We start from the raw sequence: 16,925 nt of genomic DNA, 5'->3' as shown, positions 1-16,925 counted from the left end.
AATAGGGTACATATGGACTAAGGACATTCATACTCGAATAGATTGATGAGCTTAAGGCTGTGTTTGGTTGCAGTGCAATTTTATTTGTATTATTACAAATGCATGAGAGTACAAATGAAAAGAATACAAATTCTAGTTTAATTTTGTTTTGGATTTTATTCTATTCCATTTCAAGTCTTATTTTATTTCATTTTTATTACAATCAATCATTATAAGAAAAATTATAAAATAAAAATAAATCAGAATTTGCATCCAAATCATTTATACTATCAGAATTTTGCATTAATGGAATTAAATTTGCATTGCAACCAAATACAGCCTAATAGTCAAAACAGACTCAAAATTCCTAGGGTCCCAACCTAGCTGTTCTGCAGCTTATGCTTCCTCACTCTTCTAATAATTGGTATATGCACAGAAAGTAATTACTTAGTTTTATTAATTTTTATAAAGACGAAAACTAAAATTTCTCTCAAATACCCGGGTCCCATCAATTCCCCCACAACCCCGTTATGAATTTATACAATTATATTTATAAAATTTATATATATTAAAAGTAATATATTATAATGTAATCGGATTTCAAATTTTAATTGAACTGGATGGGTTTAAATCTACCTCCAATCCAACTATTAATCTATGCAAATTATAAATAGCTCATTTGAATCCAATATATTCTGTGACTTGCCCATTAAACTTTGTCAAACTTGGGCCTAGTTTTAGCCCTTAACATGGTGGTATATATATATATATATATATATATCTGAATTTGATTTGATAATTTGATAAATTTGATTATCTAATTTCGTTATGATAAAAAGAGGGATATTTGAATCCAATTTTTACCGTATCAAATTCTGATTCGAAAGAGATCATATCCAACTTATATGTAGCCTACCTACCATTCCCTTACGCTATGTTTGGTTTGAAGGAAAATGTAAGGAAAGGAAGGGAAAGTTAGGAAAATCTTTACAAACCTTGTATTGGTTTTCTTGTCTTTCCCTTCCATTCCCTACCTTTTTCCTTCAAACCAAATATAGCCTTAGTGAAAAGGATAATTTAAATTTGATTGGATTTGAAAATCCTAGTTTGGAGCCAAATCTTATCAGATTAATATCAAATTCAGATTTAATCTGATTCTACTCCATTTTTTAAAAATAAAGAAAAAATTAATAACTTTATATATACATATAATATTAAATATTTTTATATAAATTTATGTAGTATATAAACATATATAATTATATAAATTATATATATTGAACTCAATATATATTATAACATAATTAGATCATATGCGGTTAAATCCACTTCCAATCCAATTGTTAATCAGATGCAAATTATAAAATTTAAATCTAACCCGATTTATGTATATAGCTCATCCAAATTCAATATATTTTATGACTTACCCAAATATAAACTCTACCTAACTTGGGCCTAGGTTATAGCCAGGCTCAACCGTCACCTATACCGTTTCCTTGCCCATTACACCTAGGGCTGTAAAGAGATGGACTCGAATTGGATTCAACAAAATCCAAATCCAATTCAATTGGCAGAGGTGGGAATTCGAATCCCATCTAGTTTCAAGGCCTTAGTTCGAACTCAAATCATATTGGAGTTCATTTTTTTTTAAATAAAGAAAAAATTAAAGACTTTTTAACTTATATATAATAATAATAAATATGTTATATGTAAACTTATATAGTGTAATATATATAATTATATAAATTTCTATATATTAAATTCAATATATGTTATAATATAACTAGATTCCTATATTTGACAGGATGGAGTTTTATCCCATCCAATTTGATTATTAATTAGATATAGATTATAAAATCCGAATCTAATGCGATTATTAAATAATTTATGCAATGAATTAGAGATAATTGGATAGACTGTTGGACTTTTAAAGTTGATAGACCTAATTAAACCCACCCAATTCCAACAAAAGAATTGTCTTTAGTTCATTGGAAATCGAGATATTTTGTGACTTGTTCAAAGCTGAACTCTGATTCTGATATACTTAAGCCCATATTGTAGCCCTTAACATATTTGCTAAGACTAGGGGTGTCAACTGGACTGGGTTTGGTCCAATCCGGTCCAGTCCAATGTGAATCCATTACAAATAGACCTGGTCCAATCCAGTCCAGTGAATATTTTGGACCATTTTGGACTGGTCCAGAGGCTATCCAATCTGTTCAAATTCCTGTTAATTTAGATTGGTTTCAACTCAAACCTGATCCATAGACCTAGTTCAGATTATAATTAGTAATTAATTACAATTATAATGACACATATATAGGGGAGGTTTAAGTGTAAAATATGTTAAAAAAAATTTCCATATGATAATAGTAATTAGGTTGTCATTCTCCAATCTATAAAAGATTGTCTATTACATTTCAAAAAATAAATAATATAATGAAAAAAATAAAGAGCCAGGTAAATAAGAGGTGTATAGTAATTAAAACATGAAAATATGAAAAAATTGAGACAATTGCAAAGTTACAATGCATTGATTAATCAAAATGTAAAATAATATTAAAAACAATTCGTCATAACTTTTTTTTTGAAAAGTGACTAAAATAACATTTGAAAATAGCTCATTTTCTCACTATTTTTTCCAAGCGTTGAATCTTTCTCTCCTTTATTCTCCTTGATTTTCTCCCCCACCCTCTCTCTCTGTACCAATGGGATGAAACATTCTTTGGTTCTATTTGAAACAACTTTTGACTAATGGTTGGATTTGGTGAATATGAGGACTTGAGGAACGTTGGCTTGATTCCCGTGCTTCTAACGTGTTGATGTAGTTTTCTTCAATTCATGTGATTTTGAAGAGTTGGGAGTAAATTTTTTTTTCTCATTATAGGTTTTTATGCTTGGTCGGCCGTAAAAATGCTTATCTAAGACAGACTTCTTTGAAATACATTGATCTTATTGGGAAAGATTGAATTCAGATATGAAATAGAGAACTAAAAGGTTATTTTTCTTCCTTCCGCTTTGAATTTGAAAAGAACTCGTAATTGATTGTATTTCTCAAATGATTTGGTGTGAGGCCGAAAGAGAGCCTCTCAAGTGTACATGTGGGACTGTAAAAAAGAACCCCTTTCTCCCTAGGCAAGGCTATTCATAGCCTATAAGAAGGCTGCCACCTCAGGTCTCTTTGTAATTAGCAATCCACTTGGACTAAAAGAATGTGACCTACATTAATGTGTTAAATAGATATTATCCCCCACAAGCAAAAGCTCTGGACATTACTTTGAAGGCAAGCCATGGATTTAATAAACATGTATGGGAGATATTTCCAATATGCGACTGGATGATATGTGTACAAATTTTTTGCTTTCAGGAAATTAGGGTTCTGTGTTAGAAGCCTTCTAACATTTTTGTACTGTTTTTTTTTCTATGAATTTCTGAGACTTTACCCCTTTTCTAAGCACTATATTCATTCCAAACAAAGACATGTACAACTAGCTACATAACCAATAAATGATGAAACATGCCAATGATCCATAGGTGAAGGGCCTCAGGTGAACATATCAATGGCATATTCTCCCCTAGATGGTGTTTAGTACTGTGGCCACTTCCCATTTTGTTTGGTTATGGAATGTACCATGACAATTACAAATTTTGGAACACACTAAGGTTGTATTTGATACCATTGCCACTTATACTTACAACATTTTAGGTTAGTCAATACAAATGCTCTGAATTAACAATACAACATTTGGTACCATTGCATTTTCTTTGGTAAACATCAAATTTAGTGTTTTAATTATAAATGTCAACAGTCAATTCAGTGCTAATATTTTTTAGTAGAAGTGATTACCTGGTGTGATGTGACAATAATTTTTTATTTCTCAAAAAATTGCATTGACATCAATACAAATGCTCTGAATTAACAATACAACATTTGGTACCATTGCAAGTATAAATGACAATGGTACCAAATACAACAAAAAATATTTTGTTCCATAATACACCACCAAGGACAATGCCTAGGGACACTCAACTTGATATGGCTAGACGTTTCAAAACCATATTATTTTTGAGTTTGGATTTGATCCTCACAGAACTGTTCTCACATCCTTCTGCTGCCATACATTGGGAACATCTCGGTATTTGTATGTTATTTTTCATGGAGAGATATTCTCAATGCACAACTGCAAGAGACTGTGAGGACGGTCTTGTGAGTGCATTATTTTCATTATCTAGTTTAAAGCACCTAATTTTTAAGCTAAAACCAGAAAATCCACTTGAAAACTTGGTTTTTCAATGAAAAGACAAGTTTATTATTTTCAAGGCCTGTAAAACGGATTGGATCAAATTGTCTAGATGCAAAATTGTTTTTTGTAATATTCCGATTCCAATCGAATCTACTGGTATCAAGTGGAAAAGTAAATTTGTTTTTTCATCTATAAAACCGTTTTTAAGTATGATTTGCACCCCTACCTGATGCAAAATTTGTACTTTCTGTTTCTGTCTCTCTTGCACTCGTTAGCAATATATCTTGCATCTCAAACACCAATACAAAATTTATATTTTATCCAATTAGGCTCATTTTGGAAGGAGTACAAATACAAATGTGTAGAGTGCAAAATTTATATTTATATTTTGTATGTATTTGTACTGTACATATTTGTATTTATACTTCTAAACTGAGCCTTATGAACTGATCAAATTCTGATCACCTTAACCAGATCAAATTTGGATTTAAATTCGCAGCCTACTTACCATTTTTAGCTCTATCAATATTTTTAAAAGTCCGGATCTTCTAAAAGCAATATTTTTACACAGGCTAATAGCACCCAATCAGAAGTAACAGTTGCCTTTGCCACACATCTGGTAACAGTAAAGGTTGCTGACATGTTTATTTCTGATTGGTGACACTAGCTCCTGTTACACATCTTGCTTTTAGCATATCTAGAAGGTGGAGACTACAAAGGATGTGGAAATTACAAATAATTAATTTCATTACAACCACATAAATTGATTATAAGAATGTTATCTAACTGAAATTTCAAATGAATGAGGAAAAAAAATACAGAATACAATCACTGGTGTCAAACCTACTCAACATTGGCATTGACACAGGTATAGTAAGGAACTCGACATAGTAATGACATGGATGACTGAACAATAGTCAAGACTTCCGAGACAACAGCGGCTCTGATTGAAGGTTTGTCTCCCCACCTCGCTGTTCCCAGAGCCTCTGGAAAAAGCTTGATTGCATATCAGGTGTCTGAACAACTGTCCCCTCTGTTGCTTCTAACATTCTTGGGTCCTGGCCACCAGACTCTAGTTCAGGGCCAGGTTCATCTTCTGATTGTCGTTTCCATAACCTCTGAAAGAAACTTGGTTTCTTTTGTTGTGACAAGTCTGCTATCTTTGGTGTTGTTTCTTTTAAGTTCTCCACATGTTGAAGGCAGACCTGAACAGCATCATGGACTCTCACAAAACACCACTCCTTTCCAATTAATTGGACTAAATCAGATCTTGATAGAGTCAGAAGAACATCACGATTGGGGTTGGCAATTGCTATCTGCAAAAGAACCCACAAGTTTGATGAGAAACTCTGCTGTTGCAATCCCCCAAGATCCAAAAACTAAAAACCAGTGCTGTCAGATTCTGACCAGTTTGGACAGTTAAATTGGTGACTTGACCTAGTGAGCTTTCAAGATTCCAGTTAATTGATGGTTTTCACTATCAGAATGAACTGACGGCAGGTTAACCAGTAAAATGCGACCTAGTGAGCTTGAACAGCACTAGAATCTATATCCGAGTCTGACAACTTTGCTAAAAACAATCATCCACAATTCTTTACCTGGATGTCCCGTAATTTGTACTCCTGATGCAAGTCCTTTAGAGCTTGAACAGCACTAGAATCTATATATGTAACAGCTACAAGCAAAGACATTTTAACTATCAGGTATTGGTTGCTGTCAATTGTCTTAGTGTGCACAAACTTCTCCTACAAAAACACTGCCAGTATGCAATTGAAAAAAAAAAAAAAAAAGACGGGGGGAATCGTGCAAGAATGCAAACAACTAATCATCATGCAATGCGATGATGGAAGCTCAAAGATAAATAAGAGAGAAAATATTTAATCTTTTGTTGCATGCATGCTTCAAAATGGGTGTAGTTTTCATGCTGGCCACTAAAAATTTAGTCTAAGATCTGTTTCAGACGTTCTTGCCACATCTGTGACAAAGATTTAGATCGATAAAATACATTGCCTATAATTCCTTTGGTTATTGATGATGCGCGATCCGGTCTGTCCTAGCTGCCGGTTACCTCGCTTCTGACGAGATCGGAGGTGCCTGAAACAAGGGAAAAAATGGAGGCTTCCGGGGAGGAACCCGGTTGGAACACTCCGAAGCTCAAGTTGGTGTTCTTCAAAAGGCAAGGGAAATGAGGAATTCTAAGACCAGAAAACGCAAGAATCACATACCCTCTTCTTTGTGAGATGGGGGCCTTTTATAATCACCCTGTGTGCTCACTTCCATGCCGCTGCCAGATCGGGTCACTTCCTTCTGTCAACTGCCAGTTCGGGTATCATAACCTCCACTGCTAGTTGCCAGTTCGGGTGTCATAACCTCCATTGCCAGTTGCCGGGACCGCCTCTATTCGTCTGGGGTGGCGGTGGGAGGTGGCCATTGGGTGGCGGCCGTCATATGTCAGTCCTCTAATCGGTTAGGTGCGCCACCTCCGTGTACGGTCTCCTGGGCGTCAGGTACGGTTGCTCAGTCAGGCGATTTGGAGCCGAAGTGGTCTTTTAATGTGAAGTCTCGAGTTCGGATAGGAGTATGGCCCGAACTGCCCCTGGGCGGGCAGTTCGGGTTTTTTTGCCTTTGGTGCTTGTAAGGCTCAGGACCTCAAAGGGAGAGCTCGGGACTCTTTAGTTCGGAGCTCGGGTTGCAGGTTCCTTCGAGGGAGCTCGACTCTTGGGCATGCTGCCATGGCGAGCTGGCATTTCTGCCAGGTCACTCTCGGTTGCTTCCACGTGTTGCATGGCCAAGGGGTCGGGTTAAATCTTCCTCCATCAATTGCCCCCCACTCCCCGTGCTCGGGGTCTTGACCCGGCGTGGGGAGTTCATAGGATGACAGGTGGATTTGCCTCGGGACACTTTGGCCTTGATTATGAACTTTTCTGGTCCAGTCTGCTTGTGTTCTCGACTCAACCGAGGTTGGCTTGGCTTGACCAGGGGTCAGTCCCGGACTGTGTGTGGCTCACGAGCGCCAACGATTTTCAAATTTTAAATTTTTTTAAAATTTTTGAACGTGCGCGCCAAACAATTTTGAATTTTCGAACGTGCGCGCCAAAGTGTCTTTTCGTTGGGGAATGCGCAGCCGACTTTGTAGGGAGCCGTTGGATGGTTTCGATCCTGGCCGTTGATGCGCGGGTACAGTGGCTTTAAATAGTGGGGGGACCCCTAGTCACTTTCCTCTGTTGTCCTTCAGCGTTTGTTCCTTGAGCTCGCACCACTCATCTGTAGTTCGGTAGCTTTTCCTGGTGAGTCCTCAGCCCTTCTTTGTTTCGATGTCTAGTTTTAGTGGCACGGATAGCCCTCTAGGGGGGCCAGACGTTGGTTCTACGAACCGAGATGCTGCCCCCGACGGCCTTAGTGAGTCCGAGGGGGGGCCCGAGGTAGAGCTCGAGGAAGAGCCCGTAGGCCGAGTCACCTCGGGTAGTTTGGCATCCACCTCTCGTCGAGGTCGGGTGCTAGATAAGTTCGGACCCTCTACTATGACGTCCGAAAGTCTTTGGTCCCTTATCGTCCAATACAACCTACCCGGGGAGTATACTTACTTTTTACCCTTGGGCGACTTTCCTTGGGAGCACGGTTCAGATGAGATCGTGATATTCTGGGAGCAGCTTGTTGCCGGGCTGCGCCTTCTCTTCCATCCCCTAATCGTCGAGGTTATGAACCACTTTGGCGTCACCATAGGTCAGCTTCACCCAAACTCTATCCGCAACCTTGTCAGGACCATCTCCCTTTGCTGTGAGCACTGCCTTCCTTTGGATTTAGAATTTTTTTCCGCTATTCTCATGCTTAAGAAACAAGCGGGTCCCCTGCCCGGGCGTAGGAGGGCGTACTACTTGTCACCTCGCCCGGGCTTCAAGCTCTTAGACGATCTCCCAAACAAGGTCCCGGCGTGGAAGTGGGACTACTTCGTGGTTCAGAGTGCTACGGGGTGGCTGTTTCCTACTGAGTGGGGTTTGGCCGCTCCTGACCCCGGTGTTGTTTTAGATGAAGATATAGTGAAGGGCCTCTGGGACTGGGCCCGACAAGGGCTAAAATGCGAAGCCTATCTGACGGAGGATAAACTCATTCAGGCCGGTATGAGTTCGGGTAGGTTTCTTGCTCATAAAGATACTTTTGTTTTTGCTTTTATTCCTGTCTTCTGATGCCGAGCTCCTTTTTGCAGGTGTTATGGAGGCAGACAAGACTCGAGGTGCGAACTTGTTTGCTGGCATGAAGCGGAAGAAGCGAGCTGCTAAGCGAGTTTGCGCCGATCCTTCCCGAGTGGTGGAGCCTGAGGTACCGAGGACGGAGCCTCCTGGGGAGCCCGAGGTGCCCCCTTCAGTTAAGGAGGCAGCAGGGGCTCCCTATACCCGGGCTGCGCCTTCGGGCTCGGGGAGCCACGATGGGATTGGTAGTGTGCTGACGCTGGGATACGCTCTCCGAAAAAGCAAGGCCGCCACTTGTCCTGAGGAGGTCGCGTAGTGGGCCAATCTCCCTACCAATCTCTTAGGTGCTCGGGCTGCAACTCACGCCACGGTGGTAAGTCGGAGTGCTTTTTTTTTTTTTTTTTTCCGAGTTGATTTGTCCCCGTTCTGGCGGGTGAACTCCTCTATCCACGCCTTGGCGATCCAGGCGGAGAGACGCTTGAGACGGGCAGAAGCTGTCGAGGCTGGGCTATCGAGGTCTCAGAGAGACAAAGAGGCCTTAGGAATGGTGGTGAGGTATATGGCCGATCTGAAGTTGGACCTGGAGCACCAGGTCGAGTACCTTCAGGAAGACGTTAGAGAGAAGACGCAGATCTTTTCTTAGGCTGTTGAGGAGGCAAAGGCGAAAGCCGTTGAGGATTATATCGCCTCGCCACGCTTTGACGACATGATGGTGTGCTCGTACAGACGGGGTTTCAAGTTGAGCCGATGAATGATAAGGAACACATACCCCGACCTCGATATCAGCACCATAACCACCTCACGCATCACTGAGGAGATGGCTGCCGCAGCTGATGACGATGCGGATTCCGAAGACGAAGCGGGCCCTTCGGGTGTTGTCGAAGTCCCTTCTGAAGGCGAGGAAGATTGACCTCTGGGCTTGTGAGCTCTTTTGTGTCTTCTGTTTTTTTTTTTTTTTTAACCACTGTAAAGTAAACATTTAGCAATGAAGTATATTTTCTGTTCAAATATTCTCCATTTGCTGAAGTGACTATACCCGAGTTGCTAGACTTGTGCCCCGAGGCGAGTTAACATAGTAAGGCTATGTGCCCGATCTGTTCTCCGCCCCAGATTGCTTTCGTTGATGATGTGCCGAGGTCATCTTTAGCTCAGTATTCTGCCCCTTTTGGTGTCGGGGTCATTGTTAGCTCGGCATTCTGGGCCTTAGGGTGTTGAGGCTTTTGCTAGCTCGGCAGTGGCTCATGGCCTATTTAGTTTGTTAACTTATAAGTAAAATCGTCTTAAGTTGACGATGTTCCATGCCGGGGGAATCCACTTACCTTCCAGGGTCTCGAGCTTGTACGCTCCCCCAAGTACTCTCTTCACTCGGTAGGGTCCTTCCCAGTTCGGCCCGAGTTTGCCAACGCCGGGCTTAAGTACCATGATTTTGCGGAGGACTAGGTCGCCGACACGAAAGTTTAGTTTTTTAACTCTGGCGTTGTAGTACCGAGCTACCCTTTGCTGGTATGCTGTGGTTCTGATGTATGCGAGGTCCCTCACCTCATCAAGTAGGTCGAGGTTGGTACGTAGCTTGTCATTATTAGTATTGTTGTTGCATGCTTCCAACCGAAGTGAGGGGATCTTGATTTCGGCTGGGATGACTGCCTTCGTGCCGTAGGTGAGGTTGAAGGGAGTTTCTCCAGTGGCGGTCTTCTCTGTAGTTCGGTAGGCCCATAGGACACTGGGTAGCTCGTCCGCCCATAGTCCTTTAGCTCGATGTAGCCTGGCTTTTAGTCCGCGGAGGATAGCTCTGTTTGTGACTTTTGCCTGACTGTTTGCTTGTGGGTGCGCAACCGATGTGAAGTTTTGCCGGATCCCCATGCCTTGGCACCACTCTTGGAATTTGATGTCTTCGAATTGCTTACCGTTGTCGGAGATCAGCACTCGAGGTAGCCCGAAGCGGCACACTATATTCTTCCAGAAGAAGTTCTGGACATTCGGAGCTGTGATGGTTACGAGAGTTTCAACTTCAACCCACTTGGTGAAGTAGTCTACTGCCACTACTAGGAACTTCCTTCCTCCTGTTGCTGGCGGGAATGGCCCGAGTAAGTCGATACCCCATTATGCGAAGGGCCATGGGCTGGTGAGGTACTTGAGGTCGGTGGCGGGCTGATGGTGAATATTGGCGTGCTTCTGGCACTTCTCGCACTTCCTAATTAGTCCGACGGCGTCTGCTTTCATTGTTGGCCAATAGTACCCCTGTCGTAGTGCCTTCTGAGTGACGGCCCTGCCCCCCAAGTGTCCGCCACATAGGCCTTCATGAATGCCGCGGAGTACGAGCTTGGCTTCGGGAGGTCGCAAGCAGCGCAGGTAGGGGAGCGTGTAGGATCTTCAGTATAGCCGTCCGTCTATCATGACGTACTTGGCTGCCTGACGCTCTACCCTCCTGGCGGTGTTGCGTTCCGCGGGGAGGGTTCCATGTAGCAGGAAGCTCGCGAGTGGATCAATCTAGCTCGGTTCTGCTTGGGTGACAGGAGCGACCTCCTCTGCTCCCCGGAGAATGCTAGGCCGAGGTAACTCCTCTATGTACACAGTTCTCATGGTGTTGTCGCTGGTGCTGGCTAGCCGGGACAGGGCGTCGACCTCAGTGTTCTTTGACCTCGGGATTTGCTTTATGAAGTGTGACTGGAAGCTAAGCAGTGCCTCTCTTACTTTTGCCAAGTAGGCGATCATAGCTGGCTCGCGGGCTTCGTATTCCTCCGTGACTTGGTTGACCACGAGCTGGAATTGCTGCAGATAACTATGTTTTGCCTTCACCTCTTGCACCAGAGCTAGCCCTGCTATCAACGCCTTGTATTCCGCCTCATTGTTGGATGCCGCGAACTCAAAGCGTAGTGCGTACTCCAGTTTCGTGCCACTCGGACCACAGAGAACTACACCGAACCAGGGCTCTTCATCCCAGTTCGCGCTTGGCCTAACCAGGAGAGATACCCAACTGGGTGCGACCTCACGGGGCTCAGACATAGCCGGCATGGGAGCACCGAGCTCACCCGAACTGGGAGCCCTGTGCTCAACCGGGCCAAGGTCCTCAAAGCAGAACGTGCATTCTGCAACGAAATCTGCCAAGGCTTAGGCTTTGATGGCGGTTCGGGACTTGTATTGGAAGTCGTACTCACTGAGTTCAATGGCCCACTTTGTCAATCGTCCAGAGACCTCAGGCCTGAATAATACTTGCCTCAGGGGCTTGTCGGTGAGGACGGTGATGGTATGAGCTTCGAAATACGGGCCGCAATGACCAACGCATAGGTCGGCTTTTCTATCTCTGAATATCTCGTTTCTGCTCCCTGCAACATCTTACTAACATAGTAGATGGGTCGTTGGACCCGATATGTTTCCTTTATTAGTACTGAACTGACCACTTCGTCATTTGTTGAAAGGTACAGTTCTAAAACATCGCCCTCTTCGGGCCGAGTCAACACCGGGATGCTGGCGAGGTACTTCTTGAGCTCGTAAAATGCGAACTGGCAGTTTGGGTTCCACTCGAACCCTTTGCCTTTTATTGCCTTGAAGAAGGGCAGGCAACGGTTTGCTGACTTAGACATGAAGTGACTTAGAGCGGCTATCCTGCCATTTAGCCTCTGAACCTCTTTTACTTTTCGGGGTGGTCTCATATCTAGGATGACCTTTATTTTGTTCGGGTTGGCCTCAATGCCGCGCTGGTTGACGATGTAACCTAGGAATTTACCCGAGGTGACACCGAAGACACACTTGTTTGGGTTTAGTTTCATGCTAAATTGACACAGAGTTTGAAAGACGGAATGCAAGTCTCGTATTAATTCATGCGAAAATTGTGTCTTGACGACCATGTCTTCTACATAACATTCTATCTTCGTGCCAATTAAGGGTTGAAATAGCTTATTCACGAGTCTTTGGAAGGGCGCCCCAGCATTTTTCAGTCCGAAGGGCATGACCTTGTAGCAGTACAGACCGAACTCGGTTATGAAGGTGGTTTTTTCCTCGTCGGACGGGTCCATCCTGATTTGGTTGTAGCCCGAGTTGGCATCCAAGAAGCTTAGCAACTCATGTCCCGAGGTCGCGTCCACTAGGCGGTCAATCCTAGGGAGGGGAAGCAATCTTTCGAGCAAGCTCAGTTCAGGTCGGTGTAGTCGACGCACATGCGCCACTTGCCGTTTGCCTTTTTTACCAGAACTGGGTTGGCTACCTAGCTTGGGTAATGAACTTCCCTTATGAAGTCTGCTGCGAGGAGCTTCTCGACCTCCTCATCGACCGCCCTCCAGCGTTTTGGGGCTAAGTTGCGTTTCTTTGTCTAATGGGTCTGACTACAGGGTCAGTATTGAGCTTGAGAGTTATGAGCATAGGGTCTATGCTGGGCATTTCTGCCGCAGACCAAGCGAAAACATCTAAGTTACCGAGTAAGAAGCGTACCAGTTCGGATCGCAGGGGTTCTTCAAGGGATGCTCCGACCTGAAGTAGTCTGGCGGGGTCCTCTGCTGAGACAGAAATGGGAACAGTTTCCTCTGTTGGTGCAGCTCTCTCCTCCTTCTGCTCCGTAGGTCGCTCCAGTTCGAGGTCACTGGTTATCTTGGCCTTTCCCTTGAGGGCGGCAACGTAGCACTTGCGGGACTCGAGTTGGTTGCCCCGCACTACCCTGATGCCGAAGTCCGTTGGGAACTTCATGGACAAATAGTAAGTGGACACCACAACTTTTAAAGCATGGGTGATCGGCCGACCTACTATGGCATTGTAGGGGGAGGGGTTGCGACCACCAAAAAATCGTGACTGAGTCTTACCGTGCTAGGCCACGTGTCGACTTCCACAGGTACTGTGACTTTTCCCAGGGGTCTGACCTCTTCTCCACTGAAGCCGACCAGCGGGGTGTTCGCGGGCTTTAAGTCACTCTCTCGAAACTGGAGTTTGTCGAAGGCCGCTTTAAAGAGGATGTTTGCCGAACTGTCGGAGTCAATGAGTACCCGTCGGACTTCGAAGTCATTGATCTTCATTTTTATGACAAGTGCGTCATCGTGGGGGTAGTGGACCCTGTGCGCATTGTCTTCGGTGAAGAATATGGGGTCTTCCGTCCTAGACCGCTTTGGGAGATTTCGTTCTTCTTTGGTGGCCCCCCGCGAGTTGCTGCCGAGGTGCACCCTGCCACGATTGATCCTCCAATGATCACATGGATTGTTCCCCGAACTGGTTTTTCCTCCGGGGGTTGCTTCTGTGGTTCCGCTGGCCGGCTGCTGGACTCGGAAGCTTCTTTGCTGTGCTCTCCTTGCCGACCTGGTTTATTACTATTATTATTATTATTGTGCTGTACAAAATTTCGTAGATATCCATGACGGATGAGTTCCTCTATCTCGTCGCGGAGATTATTACAATGCTTGATGCTATGACCGTGGTCCCTATGGAAGCTGCAGTACAAGTTTTTATTCCTCTTGTTCGGGTTTCCCTTCATACGAGGTGGCCACTTCACATACGGGGCGTCTTTGGTCGTCATTAAGATCTTGGCCCGCTTCGCGTTCAAGGGTGTGCGGTCCGTCCAAGCTGCTAAGGGAGCTCGGAACGGCTGGCTCGACTTCATCTCCCGAGCTGGATCTTTCCTTCTTCTGTCATCTGGGTTGGGGGGCTCGCCTTCCCTCTTCCTTTTCTCGATCCCGCTTTTGGTCCTTTGGTTGATCTCCTCCTCTGTTCTCATGAATTTGTCTGCGAGCTTCACGATCGCGGGCTGGCTAACTACCATGTGCCACTTGAACTCCTTGTGTTTCACTCCTCTCTTGGCTGTCGCGAGCTGCACCGCGAGGTCCAGTCGCGGTATCTGCAGGCATGCATCATTGAACCGCTTGATGTAGCTCTGAATGGACTCTCCTCTCTGGACTATTCCGAAGATGCTCTCCTCGGTTTTGGGGCACCGCTTGCTGGTAACGAAGTGCGCAGTGAAGACCTGCACGAACTGGGTCCAGCTTCTTATTGACCCGTGGGCCAGGTTCCTGTACCAGGTGCGGGCAACCCCCCTGAAGGTGGTAGTGAAGGCCACACACATGCAGGATTCACTGGCCCTTGCCAGGTGCATTTGGGACTGGAAGGCATCGACATGGTCGTTGGGGTCGAAGGACCCATCATACTTGTCTAGAGAGGGGAGTTTGAAATCTCTGGGCATGGGGACTGCCAGTAGTTCTGATGAGAGGGGGGAAGGGACCGAGAGAATAGGGGCAACTTTTATCTCATCCGAGCTTGTCTCTTCTTTACCTCGGAGATTGGGTAGGATGCGGGTGGAAGTTCGGCAATTTCGCCGGCGCCTTTGTTGCTGCTTAGAGGGCCTGGTATTGGCACCGTTGGCTTCGGTAGTGCCGAGCTCGATGGGCCCGGACTGTTGGTAGTCTGCTGACTTGAGTGGTAGCTCAAACTTGGAGTGCCGAGGTGCTGACTTGGCTGGCAAGGAGGTTCCCGATTCGCCGGCGAGCTGCGAGGCGGGGGTGATTGGTCTTTCCCTCCTGCTCGGGGATGAGGCCTGGCTCTTGGAGGGGTTCTGAAGTTGGGAGGCTTCTCCTCGGTGGAGGCGTCCGCCTTGAGGGGAGGGCTTGACCGGCTTCGGAGCGGGGTGCCGAGGTGGAAGCTGTGGTTGGTTCAGGGGCAGTTGGGGGAACTGTTGTTGATAGTGATACTGAGAGATGTGGTGCTGTACTTGGTGCTACTAGAGCTGATGCTGCTGGAACTGCTGCATTTGGGCTTGCATTGCCCGCATGCACTGCACCGAGTCATCAAACTGGTTTTGGCTAGTCGCTAGAGGGACAGTAGTTGGTTCGGCAAAGGTTGTCTCGACAGGGAGAGGAAGGGGAACATTCACAGGCGCCACCATGTTTGGTGCGTTGAGGCTAGGGATTCTGTCCGTCGATAGGGGGACGATGAACTGTCCTATGCACACAGTGGCGGGCTGGGGGAGGCTAAGGTCTCTTTGAGAGAGAGAGAGAGAGAGAGAGAGAGAGAGAGAGAGAGAGAGAGAGAGAGAGAGAGAGTTAAAGGTTAGGGGAGGCTTTTTGAAGTCTTCCCACATACGGCGCCAATTGATGATGCGCGATCCAGTCTGTCCTAGCTCCTGGTTACCTCGCTTCTGACGAGATCGAAGGTGCCTAAAACAAGAGAGAAAATGGAGGCTTCCGGGGAGGAACCCGGTTGGAACACTCCGAAGCTCAAGTTAGTGTTCTTTAGAAGGCAAGGGAAATGAGGAATTCTAAGACCAGAAAACGCAAGAATCACATACCCTATTCTTCGTGAGATGGGAGCCTTTTATAATCACCCTGTGTGCTCACTTCCATGCCTCTGCCAATTCGGGCATCATTACCTCTGCCAGTTCGGGTGTCATAACCTCCACTGCCAGTTGCTAGGGCCGTCTCTGTCCGTCTGGGGTGGCAGTGGTAGGTGGCCGTTGGGTGGCGGCTGTCATGTGTCAGTCCTCTGATCGGTCAGGTGTGCCGCCTCTGTGTACGGTCTCCTGGGCGTCAGGTACGATTGCTCAGTCAGGCGATTTGGAGTCGAAGTGGTCATTTAATGTGAAGTCTTAAGTTCGGATAGGAATATGGCCCGAACTGCCCCTGGACTGGCAATTCGGGTTTTTTGCCTTTGGTGCTTGTAAGGTTCAGGACCTCGAAGGGAGAGCTCAGGACTCTTTAGTTCGGAGCTTGGGTTGCAGGTTCCTTCGAGGGAGCTCAGCTCTCTTTAGTTTGGAGCTCGGGTTGTGGGCCTGTTGCCGTGCTGAGCTGGCGTTTCTGCCAGGTCACTCTCGGTTGCTTCCACGTGTCGCATGGCCAAGGGGTCGGGTCAAATCTTCCTCCATCAGTTATTTAATTGCATCCAGAAAATAATCAAGCCTTTCAACCTTCAGCAGAATATGGATGGATTAAATTGATTGTTGGGCATGTCAATATAACTCTAATAAAAATCCATCCATTCGTGCATCCCTTGTGGGGTTGTCAGGACTGCTGGAACAGACCAACAGAAGGCAGTTAATCAGTTTTACAAGAGGAGGCCATGTCAGCACAACTAACCATCCACTTGTAACAATTGCCTTGTAACAACTGTAACAATCAAGATTGTAAAATTATTAGTAGATCAGAAAAGGGAATAGGACATTGATTCTTTCAACATTAAACTCTCTCTCTCTCTCTCTCTCTCCTTCCAAGAATTCAGGAGGTTGGCCCCTCGAAGAGCCCTGAGTTAGGCAGGTTCCTAACAATTTGTTATCAGAGCCAGCATGACCAACACAAGAAACACATCAGTAGACACCCGAGTGGATCAGATGGAGGTAGAGATCCATCGAATGTCTTCAGATCTCAAAGAAATGAAGGAAGGCTTCATTGCTCTCCTCCTTCGACTGGAGCAGGGGGCAATGAACATTGACAGAGGAAGCCAAGAAGAGAGCAACAATGAAAATAGCCACAGAACAGGGGCGGCAACAAGAATAACCAAAATTGACTTCTCCATCTTCTCAGGCGACGACCCAACTTCTCAGAGCCGAAAGGTA

The 16,925-nt window shown here is 45.1% G+C and overlaps 1 protein-coding gene across 3 annotated transcripts in view; it reads right to left on the bottom strand.

Moving 5' to 3' along the window:
• Positions 1–4,946: 4,946 nt before the first annotated feature.
• The window catches only part of LOC148868190 (sulfate transporter 4.1, chloroplastic-like), a 55,084-nt gene continuing 43,105 nt past the window's right edge, over positions 4,947–16,925 (bottom strand). For all 3 annotated transcript variants that reach the window (XM_088970216.1, XM_088970217.1, XM_088970218.1), the window contains 2 exons: positions 5,822–5,898; positions 4,947–5,539 (listed from right to left, as the gene is read on the bottom strand). In XM_088970216.1, the coding sequence (XP_088826342.1) occupies positions 5,141–5,539; positions 5,822–5,898 (476 nt within the window). In that variant the 3' untranslated portion in view covers positions 4,947–5,140. The remainder of the gene's footprint in view (positions 5,540–5,821; positions 5,899–16,925) is intronic.

The sequence above is a fragment of the Nelumbo lutea genome, chromosome 2 (genome assembly GCF_056320005.1).
Source record: "Nelumbo lutea isolate HS-2025 chromosome 2, American lotus-T2T, whole genome shotgun sequence".
In the NCBI taxonomy this organism is placed as follows: Eukaryota; Viridiplantae; Streptophyta; class Magnoliopsida; order Proteales; family Nelumbonaceae; genus Nelumbo; species Nelumbo lutea.
The sequence above is the reverse complement of the archived record's forward strand: the minus strand, read 5'-3'. Positions and strand labels throughout refer to the sequence as shown.